The sequence below is a fragment of the Chiloscyllium punctatum genome, chromosome 6 (assembly GCF_047496795.1).
Source record: "Chiloscyllium punctatum isolate Juve2018m chromosome 6, sChiPun1.3, whole genome shotgun sequence".
Classification (NCBI taxonomy): domain Eukaryota; kingdom Metazoa; phylum Chordata; class Chondrichthyes; order Orectolobiformes; family Hemiscylliidae; genus Chiloscyllium; species Chiloscyllium punctatum.
In genome coordinates, this window is record NC_092744.1 from 89,752,427 (window position 1) to 89,764,898 (window position 12,472).

Here is a 12,472-nt window from a genome sequence, read left to right on the forward strand (position 1 = left end):
TGAGTGTGCTATTGGTGTGGCAGTGCACTTCTTTCGCTGTTTTAGGTATGGTGGTATATGCGAGAATAATAAAGTTGTTTAGACTGTAAGACCACATATTATAGAAGCTGAATTAGATCATTCGGCCCATCAAGTCTGCTCCATCATTTGATAATGGCTGACATGCTAAATACACTTTTATAAACACATGATGTTTTCTGAACTTGGTCCAATTCTGGAAAATGTGTTTTGCTTTAGGTTCTTTTCAGTGTCTTTATTCCTGAATTTTCAACCATGCTAAATTCATGCCTCACTGTGCTGCTGACTTTGAGATTGTCCTCTCTGGCCTTATAACTTTTAAGGATTAAAACCAGTGACTGATACGTTGGGGCAAAAAGGGAAACCACTGAACAGTAAATTACTTTTAAGGTCAACTCTTCCTGCTTTAATAAGATTTATCTCCAGTTCATGTTAAACAATTGTGAATCTGAATGATAAACTGTGTATCTGCACATAAACTGTTGACATTGAACTCCTCTTCCCAGGCCCTTAAGTTCATGCAAATTGGATGCAAACAAACTACTTTTAATGAAAATGTCAGTTTGTTTGATTTCTTTATACCATTTTTCAAGAATCCTGTGTTCACAAATTATAACCATTGACAGGTTGATAGAACGATGTAACTCCAATTAAATATGTGAAAGGCCAGTGCTATCGTCTTTCGTCGCCTATGCAAAGGTTTGTCTAATCCTCATTGTAAGTGCTCACGTCTTCCACATAGTGTGTCAGTTCAAAGACTTTTTCTTATTCATGACGGTAATGATATTGAGGGAAACCCTGAACAATTGGGTGAAAAAAAATCACATTCATCCCTTTTTATAAGTTTTATTAACTGACAAACTTTATTATAAATTCAGCACTGACAAATAGTATATTGTGAACTAAAGTAATGATCTTTGCATAATTGTTTACTCTTTCGAGTAAACCAGTTTGACCAGTTAGACTTTAATAGTTAACTTCACACATTTTTGGTCTTTTGCAGTATTTAGAGTGGACCTGTTATGCACAGGAACATTTGATTCAGAGGTGGCCATGGAAATGCAGCTTAACTTGACTGTTAATTCCTCAAAGAACATCACAGTCCTGAACTTCAAAAGGAGGAAAATCTGTTTCAAAAGTAAGGAGTATATCCTTTGTGTGTCCTGTATTCCCCATCCTGAGCTATTAATGAAAATTTAATAACATAGTCTGCTACAGTAGATGAAACAAACATTTTTAACTGTTTGTCAATGACCTCCAGTTCTGCATCCAAATAATTGTCTTGTCTGAACTTGCTCTGGCTTTATTTTAAAACATAAATCCTTTCTGCAATATCACTGAGTGATGTCAGGTCTCCTAATTGATTTTCTCCAATAACAAAAAAAATTGATCCTGAATGACTCATCGACAAATTAGCGATGTTATTCAGACTGTAAAATTGAACTTAATGATATAGGCCTCTTCCTTGGAATAGTGAAGGTGCATTGAAGATTTGATAGAGGTGTTTGGTGTCATAAAGGGTTTGGATAACAAAGATGCAGAAACAACTTCCAGTGGCAGAAGGGTTAAAAACCAAAGGGCACAGAATTATGTATTTGGCAAAGGCAATGTGAGGAAAATACTGATCAAACAGTGAAATGTTCGTATGATCTGAAATGCACTGCATAAGAGGCTGGTAGAAATTTATTAAAATTTTTCAGACAGTTTAGTAAGTTTGACTTGGTGCTTGCCTGCATTTTTGGAGACTGTGAACTGTGGCTGTATAGCCCAGTATCATTGCTGTTTTGTAAGTCATTTTTATTTTCTCACCAATGCTAATGTTGGTGGTAGTGATATCAGTGATATGAAATTTAGTCAAATGATGCAATTTATGATGAGAAAAATGAAGACAATGATAAAGTTCTATCAGAATAGGGCAGCACAGTGGCTCAGTGGTTAGCACTGTCTGTGTGGAGTTTGCACATTCTCCCCATGTCTGTGTGGGTTTCCTCTGGGTGCTCCGGTTTACTCCCACAGTCCAAAGATGTGCAGGTTAGGTGAATTGGCCATGCTAAATTGCCCATAGCATTAGTCAGAGCGGAAGTGGGTCTGTGTGGGTTACTTTTCGGAGGGTCGATGTGGACTGGTTGGGCCGAAGGGCCTGTTTCCACACTGTAGGGAATCTCAAAAAAAAAGAAACAAAGATCATGCCTTTGTTGAAAGATGGATGACAATCAATTATTCTTATTGTAAATTTCTGATCATGGTACAGAATTAGAGTCCCTTTTTAAATCTGTTCACTTGTTTAGCAGCAGAATGGACCTTATTAATGCAAGTTTATTTCTCTTTGGCACTTTGAATAACTACTGTTGTGAAATAAATGTGCTTGTGGTCTTTGCAAGTGAATCCTTCCTTGGCATAATTATTTAACTTCAAATTCCTACTTGTCTTCCCAGATGTTTTGCAACAAAATCCTCCTTGGTTAAGCTATAGAGTGACACCCTAATTGAGTTCTGTACTTAACTGCTCAGATGTGAGAAGAAGTGATAGTGAATATGGATCTTCAATATTTTGCTTTGTGAGGGCAAACATCTACCCTTTTCCATTGTCCATCCCCAGAATATAGACTGTCATGAGGAGAAGAAAGAGCAGAGATTTTCACAAGGTTTTGTCTCCGTGTATTTCCACTTCTTTTTCACCAAAAGTTCTTTTTAGTTGTGGTTTTTTAAGTGAAGATCACATTGGGAAATATGGAGTGTTTCCAGTTTAGGTTTCCTTTAAATCAAGGACTGCTAATTAAGGAAATGTGTAACTAGATGTTGAGTGATGATTGCCATTCAGTACCTTTATAATTGACTTGGGCGACTGCAGGAGACCGTCCTTTATTACAATGGTCAACAGTCATTTTGTGTTGTGCGTTGCAATGCAATTGAGTCAGTTCGAACTTTGTCCTGTGGGCTGAATCCTACAAGAAACTGGACTGAGGCTTCCCAACCTCAGTTCATATTGAGCTCTTAAAATCAGGTTCTGGCAATGTAATAAAACATTCAAAGATGTTTCACAGGAATATTACGAAGCAAAATTTGTCAGAGCCATTTAATGAGATACTAGGACAAGTGGCCAAATGTTTGTCCAGCGATATGATGTGGAGGTGTCAGTGTTGGACTGGGATGGGCAAGGTCAGAAGTCACATGACACCAGATTCTAATTCAACAGGTTTATTTGAAATCTCAAACTTTTGGAGCGCTGCTCCTTCACCAACCTGGTGTCTTGTGACTTCTGACTTTGTTCAGAGGCTTTAAGTGCATCTTAAAGGGGAAAAGAAGTAGTAGAGTGCTTTAAGAGGCACTTTAGGAGTTCAGAGCCTATATATGGCCATTGCGAGTGGTGTGATAAATATTGAAGATGTGCAAGAGGCCAGGATTGCAGATATCTCAGGCATTTTCAGGGCTGAAAGAATTTACAAAGATCCCCCCCCCCGCAACAGGATTGAATCTGAAATCATTTTAAATTGATGTAGTATCAGAATAGGAACAATAGGAACACAGGCTGATGGGCAAACTAAATTTAGTGAGTTTGGATATACTAAAGTTTATTCGAGAACAAACATTACCACTGTGACATTCTTTCTTGATATTGTTGCCAAACCCCAAACCTCACTCCTTTTTTATCTTTCTCTGACTATCTGCTATAAAAATGAAAACAGTTAACTGAATTAAGTTGGAAAAGTAACAAGGTTTAAGAATAGTGCAGACCATACCTCTTCCACACAATGAACAGCTTCCACTGACTATTAAATTTTGATTCTTGATAATATAAAGATCACAATCCAGTGATCAGTATGCTCTTCCACTCCATTCTTTCTCATGTTTTGTTTGTATTTTGTATTTTGCTTGTAATGGTACATCATAAAACTTAATTCTGTTCACTGCTTGACAGAGACAAAAGTTGATTTTAAAGAAATAAACCCATGGTAATTGTCTCCGACATCCAAAGCCCTAGCTTATGCATTACTATATCAAAAATTCTATCCCTGTGCTTTCCAACAAGACACACATGGGAGGTCAATGGAAAGGAGGGCATACAGAGATCAGGAACCTTGGGGGACAATGGCAATGAGCACTACTCAGATAGAATTAACATGCTATTGGATCAAAATCGTGAAAAAATTTTTAAAAATCTTTGCTGATAGTTTAATTTTAACTTGAATTTTCAAATGAATTGTTAGCTTCATGAGTGAGATGTGGGATGTCAGGCAAGAATGTGACTGCTCTGAGACTAACTCTGATACGTGGCTGCAAGGATGGTGCAGGAGGGAGGGCTTCAGATATTTGGACAATTGGACTGCATTCTGGGGAAGGTGGGACCTGTATAAACAGGACGGGTTGCACCTGAACCAGAAGGGCACCAATATCCTGGGGGGTAGGTTTGCTAGCACTCTTCGGGGGGGTTTAAACTAATTTGGCAGGGGGATGGGATCCGGACTTGTAGTCCAGCAAGTAAGCTAGCTGTGTGTCAGGATGTCCAAGACTGTAGGGAGGCTGTGGGGAAGGTAGCACTGACAGGGACTACTTGCGGACACAGAGATGGGCTCAAGTGCGTATACTTCAATGCAAGGAGTATCAGAAATAAGGTGGGTGAACTTAAGGCGTGGATCGGTACCTGGGACTACGATGTTGTGGCCATCACGGAAACATGGATAGATGAGGGACAGGAATGGCTGTTGGAGGTTCCTGGTTACAGATGTTTCAGTAAGACTAAGGAGGGTGGTAAAAAAGGAGGGGGGGTGGCATTGCTAATTAGAAATGGTATAACGGCTGCAGAAAGGAAGTTTGAGGGGGATCTGCCTCTGGAGGTAGTATGGGCTGAAGTCAGAAATAGGAAAGGTGCAGTCACCTTGTTGGGTGTTTATTATAGGCCCCCCAATAGCAGCAGAGATGTGGAGAAACAGATTGGGAAACAGATTTTGGAAAGGTGCAGAAGCCACAGGGTCGTAGTCATGGGCGACTTCAACTTCCCAAATATTGATTGGAAGCTCTTTAGATCAAGTAGATTGGATGGGGCGGTGTTTGTGCAGTGTGTCCAGGAAGCTTTTCTAACTCAGTATGTAGATTGTCCAACCAGAGGGGAGGCCATATTGGATTTGGTACTCGGTAATGAACCGGGACAAGTGGTGGGCTTGTTAGTGGGTGAACATTTTGGTGATGGGGACCACAATTCTGTGACTTTCACCTTGGTTATGGAGAGAGATAGGTGCGCACAACAAGGAAGTTTTTACAATTGGGGGAAGGGAAATTACGATGCTGTAAGACAGGATTTGAGGAGCATACGTTGGGAGCATAGGCTGTCAGGGAAGGATGTGGTGGAAATGTGGAACTTTTTCAAGGAGCAGATACGACGTGTCCTTGATATGTATGTACCGATCAGGCAGGAAAGAAATGGTCGTGTGAGGGAGCCTTGGTTGACGAGGGAGGTTGAATGTCTAGTAAAGAGGAAGAAGGAGGCTTACATAAAGTTGAGGAAACAAGGTTCAGACAGAGCAGTGGAGGGATACAGGATAGCCAGAAGGGACCTGAAGAAAGGGATTAGGAGAGCTAAGAGAGGGCATGAAAAATCCTTGGCGGATAGGATCAAGGATAACCCCAAGGCATTCTATGCGTATGTGAGAAACCTGAGAATGACGAGAACGAGGGTAGGTCCGATCAAGGACAGTGGTGGGAGACTGTGTATTGAGTCGGAAGAGATAGGAGAGGTCTTGAACAAGTACTTCTCTTCAGTATTTACGAACGAGAGGGACCGTATTGTTGAAGAGGAGAGTGTGAAACGGACTGATAAGCTAGAAGAGATACCTGTTAGGAAGGAAGATGTGTTGGACATTTTGAACAACTTGAGGATAGACAAGTCCCCCGGGCCTGACGGGATATATCCTAGGATTATGTGGGAAGCAAGAGAGGAAATTGCAGTACCGTTGGCAATGATCTTCTCGTCTTCACTGGCAACGGGGGTGGTACCAGGGGACTGGAGAGTAGCGAATGTTGTGCCCCTGTTCAAAAAAGGAAATAGGGATAACCCCGGGAATTACAGGCCAGTTAGTCTTACTTCTGTGGGAGGCAAAGTAATGGAAAGGGTACTGAGGGATAGGATTTACGAGTATCTGGAAAGACACTGCTTGATTAGGGACAGCCAGCACGGATTTGTGAAGGGTAGGTCTTGCCTTACAAGTCTTATTGAATTCTTCGAGGAGGTGACCAAGCATGTGGATGAGGGTAGAGCAGTGGATGTAGTGTACATGGATTTTAGTAAGGCATTTGATAAGGTTCCCCATGGTAGGCTTATGCGGAAAGTCAGGAGGCATGGGATAGAGGGAAATTTGGTCAATTGGATAGAAAACTGGCTAACCGGTCGAAGTCAGAGAGTGGTGGTAGATGGTAAATATTCAGCATGGAGTCCAGTTACAAGTGGAGTTCCGCAGGGATCAGTTCTGGGTCCTCTGCTGTTTGTAATTTTTATTAATGACTTAGATGAGGGAGTCGAAGGGTGGGTCAGTAAATTTGCAGATGATACAAAGATAGGTGGAGTTGTGGACAGTGAGGAGGGCTGTTGTCGGCTGCAGAGGGACTTAGATATGATGCAGAGCTGGGCTGAGGAGTGGCAGATGGAGTTCAACCCTGCCAAGTGTGAGGTTGTCCATTTTGGAAGAACAAATAAGAATGCGGAATACAGGGTTAATGGTAGGGTTCTTGGTCAGGTGGAGGAACAGAGGGATCTTGGGGTCTATGTACATAGATCTTTGAAGGTTGCCACTCAGGTGGATAGAGTTTGTAAGAAGGCCTATGGAGTATTATCGTTCATTAGCAGAAGGATTGAATTCAAGAGTCGTGAAGTGATGTTGCAGCTGTACAGGACTTTGGTTAGGCCACATTTGGAGTACTGTGTGCAGTTCTGGTCACCTCACTTTAGGAAAGATGTGGAAGCTTTGGAGAGGGTGCAGAGAAGATTTACCAGGATGTTGCCTGGAATGGAGAGTAGGTCGTACGATGATAGGTTGAGAGTTCTCGGCCTTTTCTCGTTGGAACGGCGAAGGATAAGGGGTGACTTGATAGAGGTTTATAAGATGATCAGAGGAATAGATAGAGTAGACAGTCAGAAATTTTTTCCCCGGGTACAACAGAGTGTTACAAGGGGACATAAATTTAAGGTGAAGGGTGGAAGGTATAGGGGAGATGTCAGGGGTGGGTTCTTTACCCAGAGAGTGGTGGGGGCATGGAATGCGCTGCCCGTGGGAGTGGTAGAGTCAGATTCATTGGCGACCTTTAAGCGGCATTTGGATAGGTACATGGATGGGTGCTTAATCTAGGATAGAAGTTCGGCACAACATCGTGGGCCGAAGGGCCTGTTCTGTGCTGTATTGTTCTATGTTCTATGTTCTAACTGTGTAACACTTGCAGTGATTATTTGCTGAACGAATTGGTGGCCGGAGAGAACAGAATTGAAGATGTCTTGATATGGCTTCTGCTATAGGACTTGTGTGAATTGTAGAGAACAAAAGGCAAGTGAGGTAGACAGAGAAGATGCCAGAGGTGTAGTCATAGAAAGTACCAGACAAACTAAGATGTCATTTGGTATGGAGAGCAACATTGCCAGTGTGATATCTGGGTGGGGAATGTAGTGAAAGATGTAGCCAGACATGAAGGTCACATTTACAGGAAAGGTGCCATCACATATTTCCAATTAGAGGCATAAAGTTGAGACAGTTGTTGACTGTAAGCTGTTAGTTGCAAGGCTCTTGTTTTCAAGAAAGGCAAAGTACTTAAGATGGGTGAAATAAAAATTGATAAATCAGGAGAGAAGGTCCTGTAACCCTCTTGCTCTTTGTAAATACTGCCATTGGATCTTTTGTGTTCTGAGGGGACAGCAGGATTTGATTTAGATTAGACTCCCTACAGTATAGAAACAGCCCCTTTAGCCCAACAAGTCCACACCGACCTTCCAAAGAGTAACCCAACCAGACCCATTCCCTTACATTTACCCCTGACTAATGTACCTAACACTATGGCAATTTAGCATGGCCAATTCACCTAACCTGCACATCTTTAGATTGTGGGAGGAAACCCACGCAGACACTGGGAGAATGTGCAAACTCCACACAGACAGTCACCCAGGTCTCTGGCACTGTGAGGCAGCAGTGCTAACCACTGAGCCACCATGCCGCCAAGATTTAATGTCTTGTCTGAAAGATATACATTTGACGATATCACTTTGAATTGAGCACTGGATTGTCAGCCTATGTTTTTGTATTCATGTTTTTGGACTGGGTTTTGAACCCATGAAATTTTAACACAGAGGTGAGACTGCTATCCACTGTGTTTTAATCATGCTTATGACTGGGTGTTCATGTTGTTCAGTCAGTCATTTAAAATTAACATTTAGAGCAAGGAGGGGAATTCAGAGAACTTTCTTTATACAAATATTTCTTGGAACATGAAATTGTTTGTCATGGACTTGTTGAGGTGGTAGCTGTGAAAAACATTGGACGGGCAGACTTGATGGGCTAAAATGGCTATCAGCTTCTATGGTTTTGTTCATTTTTCTTATGAAAAGCATTATTGTCAAATAGTTTTTTGAAAAGTTTTTTTCTTTCCAGGTGAGGTTTGTTCAGGTGTGAAATGTTCACAGTATGTACTTCAGTATAGAATTACAAGTTCATAACTTGAGCATTTAATTGAAAGCTTTCAGACTGCAAGTCAACTGTAAAATACAACCCAACAAAATATTTTGTATCCTAATCAATAGGCATTTAACATAATTTTTTTATATAAAATCACAGACAACAGCTTTTGTTTAAATCCCTTTAGAACCTGAACCGGAAGAAAAATCTCCTATTTACCCAGGCAAAAACAGCAGCAAAGATGGACGAACTGCTTGTAAGTAATGATTGGGTTGACTGTTGTTGAAAGGAATTGATGTAGAAATAGACAAATACATATTTCCCAATAATCAAAAACAATTGGAAAGCTCAAATTTATTTCTATAAATACTCTACAAATCTACAAAATGCTGTTTGAAGGAAATGCTTCAAGTTATTCACTTGAAAAATAATCTTGCTGCAAATATGTCAGTTATAACTTGACCAAATGTGCCTTTGATCCTACGGGGAAATTGACAGAATCATTTCAGCCAGGAAAAGAGATTCTGGAATATTACCAATAACTGGACTATAGCTGACCTACTATATAGATCACACTTGTCTTAAATCTTTGCTTCTGAAACATACTCGTTTTTGGTAAATTATAGAACAAAGAACATTACAGCCTAGGAGTAGATCCTTCGGCCCTCCAAGCCTACACCCGTCCAGATCCTCTATCTAAACCTGCAGCCCATTCATGCCCAGATACATCTTAAATGATGCTATTGTTTCTGCCCCTACCACCTCCGCTGGCAATGTGTTCCAGGCACCCATCACCCTCTGCGTGAAGAACTTTCCACACATATTTCCCCGAAACTTTTTCCCTCTCATTTTGAACTCGTGACCCCTCGTAATTGAGTCCCCCGCTCTGGGGAAAAAGACTTCTTACTATCCAACCTGTCTACACCTCTCATGATTTTGTAGGCCTCAATCAGCTCCCCCTAACCCAATCTCCTCCTTTCTAATGAAAATAATCCTAATCTACTCAATCTCACCTCATAGGTAGCACTCTCCATACCAGGCAATATCCTGTGCACCTTCTCCAAAGCATCCACATCCTTTTGGTTATGTGCTGACCAGAATTGTACGCAGTATTCCAAATGTGGCCGAACCAAAGTCTTATACAACTGTAACGTGACCTAAAGTGGTAAAAACAATGACTGCAGATGCTGGAAACCAGATTCTGGATTAGTGGTGCTGGAAGAGCACAGCAGTTCAGGCAGCATCCAAATAGCTTCGAAATCGACATTTCGGGCAAAAGCCCTTCATCAAGAATAAAAGCTTTTATTCCTGATGAAGGGCTTTTGCCCGAAACGTCAATTTCGAAGCTGTTTGGATGCTGCCTGAACTGCTGTGCTCTTCCAGCACCACTAATCCAGAATGTAACGTGACCTGCCAACTGTTGTACTCAATACCCCGTCTGATGAAGGAGAGCATGCTGTATGCCTCCTTGACCATTCTACTGACCTGTGTTGCCACCTTCAAGGAACTTAACACCCAGAGCTATCTGTACATCAATTTTCCCCAGGGCTTTTCCATTTACTGTGTAGTTAAATATATACTGTACTAAATTATATCCATGTCTGAACACTTTAACAGACATTTTGTTATTAAAGTGCATATATGAAACCTTTACTTTCTCATCAAGAGACTGAAAATGGGAAGGAAATATGTATTTAAAATAAAACACATTCATTATGTAACAACCATATAATTTTTAAATTTTCCGTATTTGTGCACTGAGATAGGCAAAGGATTGTTTTAAAAATGAAGGATTGTTGAACCATGGCTGCACGTTTTAAAAGCAAATTACCTAACACTGATTGTAAGTGCAATTTACTCTGCTTTTTGTTCAAACAGTGGGAAAATCTAGTTAAAGCTTTGCTAGAGCCAAGGGATGTATTTGAATGGAGATTTGGTTTCTGAATGGTGACCAGTTTTTGATAATGAAAGCCTTCTGCCTGCTAACAAATTTTGTGATTGGCTGTCAGGACACTAAACAGTTTATGGATATGAATGTTTAGGTCAGAAGCCATTGAATCTCTGGAAAGGAAAGAGCTGTCCTTTCTCTGCAGTAAAAATCACCTCAAGCCTGAAAAAATCCAGTTTATTTGCCTGATCAGTTGCTGTATGCTGTGGATTTTAACTAATACATCGTAGACCTTCATAAATGTAAGCCAGTCACCCTGTGCCTTATGCAAGCAGCTAAAAGTACGTGGAAAAGGAAGATTGAAGACAACTAAGATCTGAAAAGCCAAAAGAATCATCTAAGCCATCTCTGTTGCGAGGGACCATTGAACTGCTTTGCCAGTCATTCCCTCTGCCATTCACATCCTTGTTTTTTTTGTCTCGGTGTGTCTAGGGGGAGTTTTATAAGAAGATTAGTGTTTTACTAATAAAGTTGTATGTCAGTGGTTCATAATCACTTACCTGTAGCTAGAATCTATTTATAATAAATGGTAATCACTTTAAGTACGGAAACTAGGTCCATGTTTTCTGTCAATCTAGGTCTCAAAGACAGATAAATTAGGGAATTTTGCACACCTTTTTAAAAATTTTTGACTTCTGTAATGACTTCTGGAATAGCAGACCTTTATTTTCAGCATGTATCCCAGTGAAGTGTAACAATGATCCGTATTGTACAAATATTTTAGAGCTTGGGAACTTCAATTCATGGTGTTGCTGGCTAGGCAAGCATTTATTGCCCATCTTGAATTGCCCTAGAGGAAAGTGGTGATAAGCTACCTTCTTGAACCACTGCATCCCTTGGGCAATGTAGGGACACCCACATTTGAAATGGGATTCTGTGATTTTGATCCAGTTACATTTAAGGAATAGTAATATAGTCCCAAAGGTGGTTAAGATGGTATGTGACTCAAAAGGGAATTTGCAGGTGGCGTGTTCCCATGCAGATGCTGCCTTTGCCCTTGTAGGTGTGAAGTTTGCAAGTTTGGAAGGTGCTATCTCAGGTATTTTGGTGAGCTACTGCCGGGCATTTTGGAGATGGTAAACTCTGCTGCCACTATTCATTGATGTTGAAGAAACCGAATGTTAAACCTGGTGGTTGTGGCACCAATAAATTGGCTGCTTGATCCTGTACAGGATCAAGCTTCTTGAGTCTTGTTGGAGCTTCATCCATTTAGGCAAGTAGAGAATATTCCATTGCGGTCCTGGCTTGTGCCTAGTAGATGTTGGCCAACCTAACGGTTGTTAAAAAGTGTATTACTCTGACTTACTCTTGTTGTTACATTAAGTTAAAGTTTCTGGTCAGTTATGTCCATTGTGGAAAATTCAATTATGGTAATGCCATTGAGTATCAGCGAGTAGTAGTGAGCTTGGAAATAGTTATTGCCTGGCATTTGTGTGATATAAATATTACTTGTCAGTTATCGGCCCAAACCTGGATGTTGCCCAAGATTTGCTGCATTTGGACATGGACAGCTTCAGTATCTAAGGGAAGCAACATGAGGGGGAGCATTCTCTCAGCATTCACCCTCCAAATCCTGAATTTCAATAAGATCACCTCTCATTCCTTTCAGATCAGATGATGCTCCATGCTACTTAGTGCAAAATAAACAAGAAACAGATGCTCAATTTCTTCTCCATATACTAAAAAAAATCAATTCACTCAACCTTGTTATATTCCAGGAATGCAAGCAGTGTTCATGGGGTTGTATCCTCTTAATTAAAGACTTTGAGTTCTAGCAATGCTCTGATTAATCTCTCTGCACCTCTTTGAAAGCAAACAGTTTTTGTTTTGGGGTGTGGTGACCAAACTGTTCAATTTTC

General features: G+C 40.8%; 1 protein-coding gene across 5 annotated transcripts in view; it reads left to right on the forward strand.

Annotated features, from left to right (window-relative positions):
- The window catches only part of ryk (receptor like tyrosine kinase), a 283,193-nt gene that overhangs the window by 71,260 nt on the left and 199,461 nt on the right, over nucleotides 1-12,472 (forward strand). For 3 of the 5 annotated variants that reach the window (XM_072573228.1, XM_072573230.1, XM_072573229.1), the window contains exons 4-5: nucleotides 1,022-1,156; nucleotides 8,853-8,921. In XM_072573228.1, the coding sequence (XP_072429329.1) occupies nucleotides 1,022-1,156; nucleotides 8,853-8,921 (204 nt within the window). The remainder of the gene's footprint in view (nucleotides 1-1,021; nucleotides 1,157-8,852; nucleotides 8,922-12,472) is intronic. The other 2 variants (XM_072573231.1, XM_072573232.1) reach the window with 1 other exon arrangement.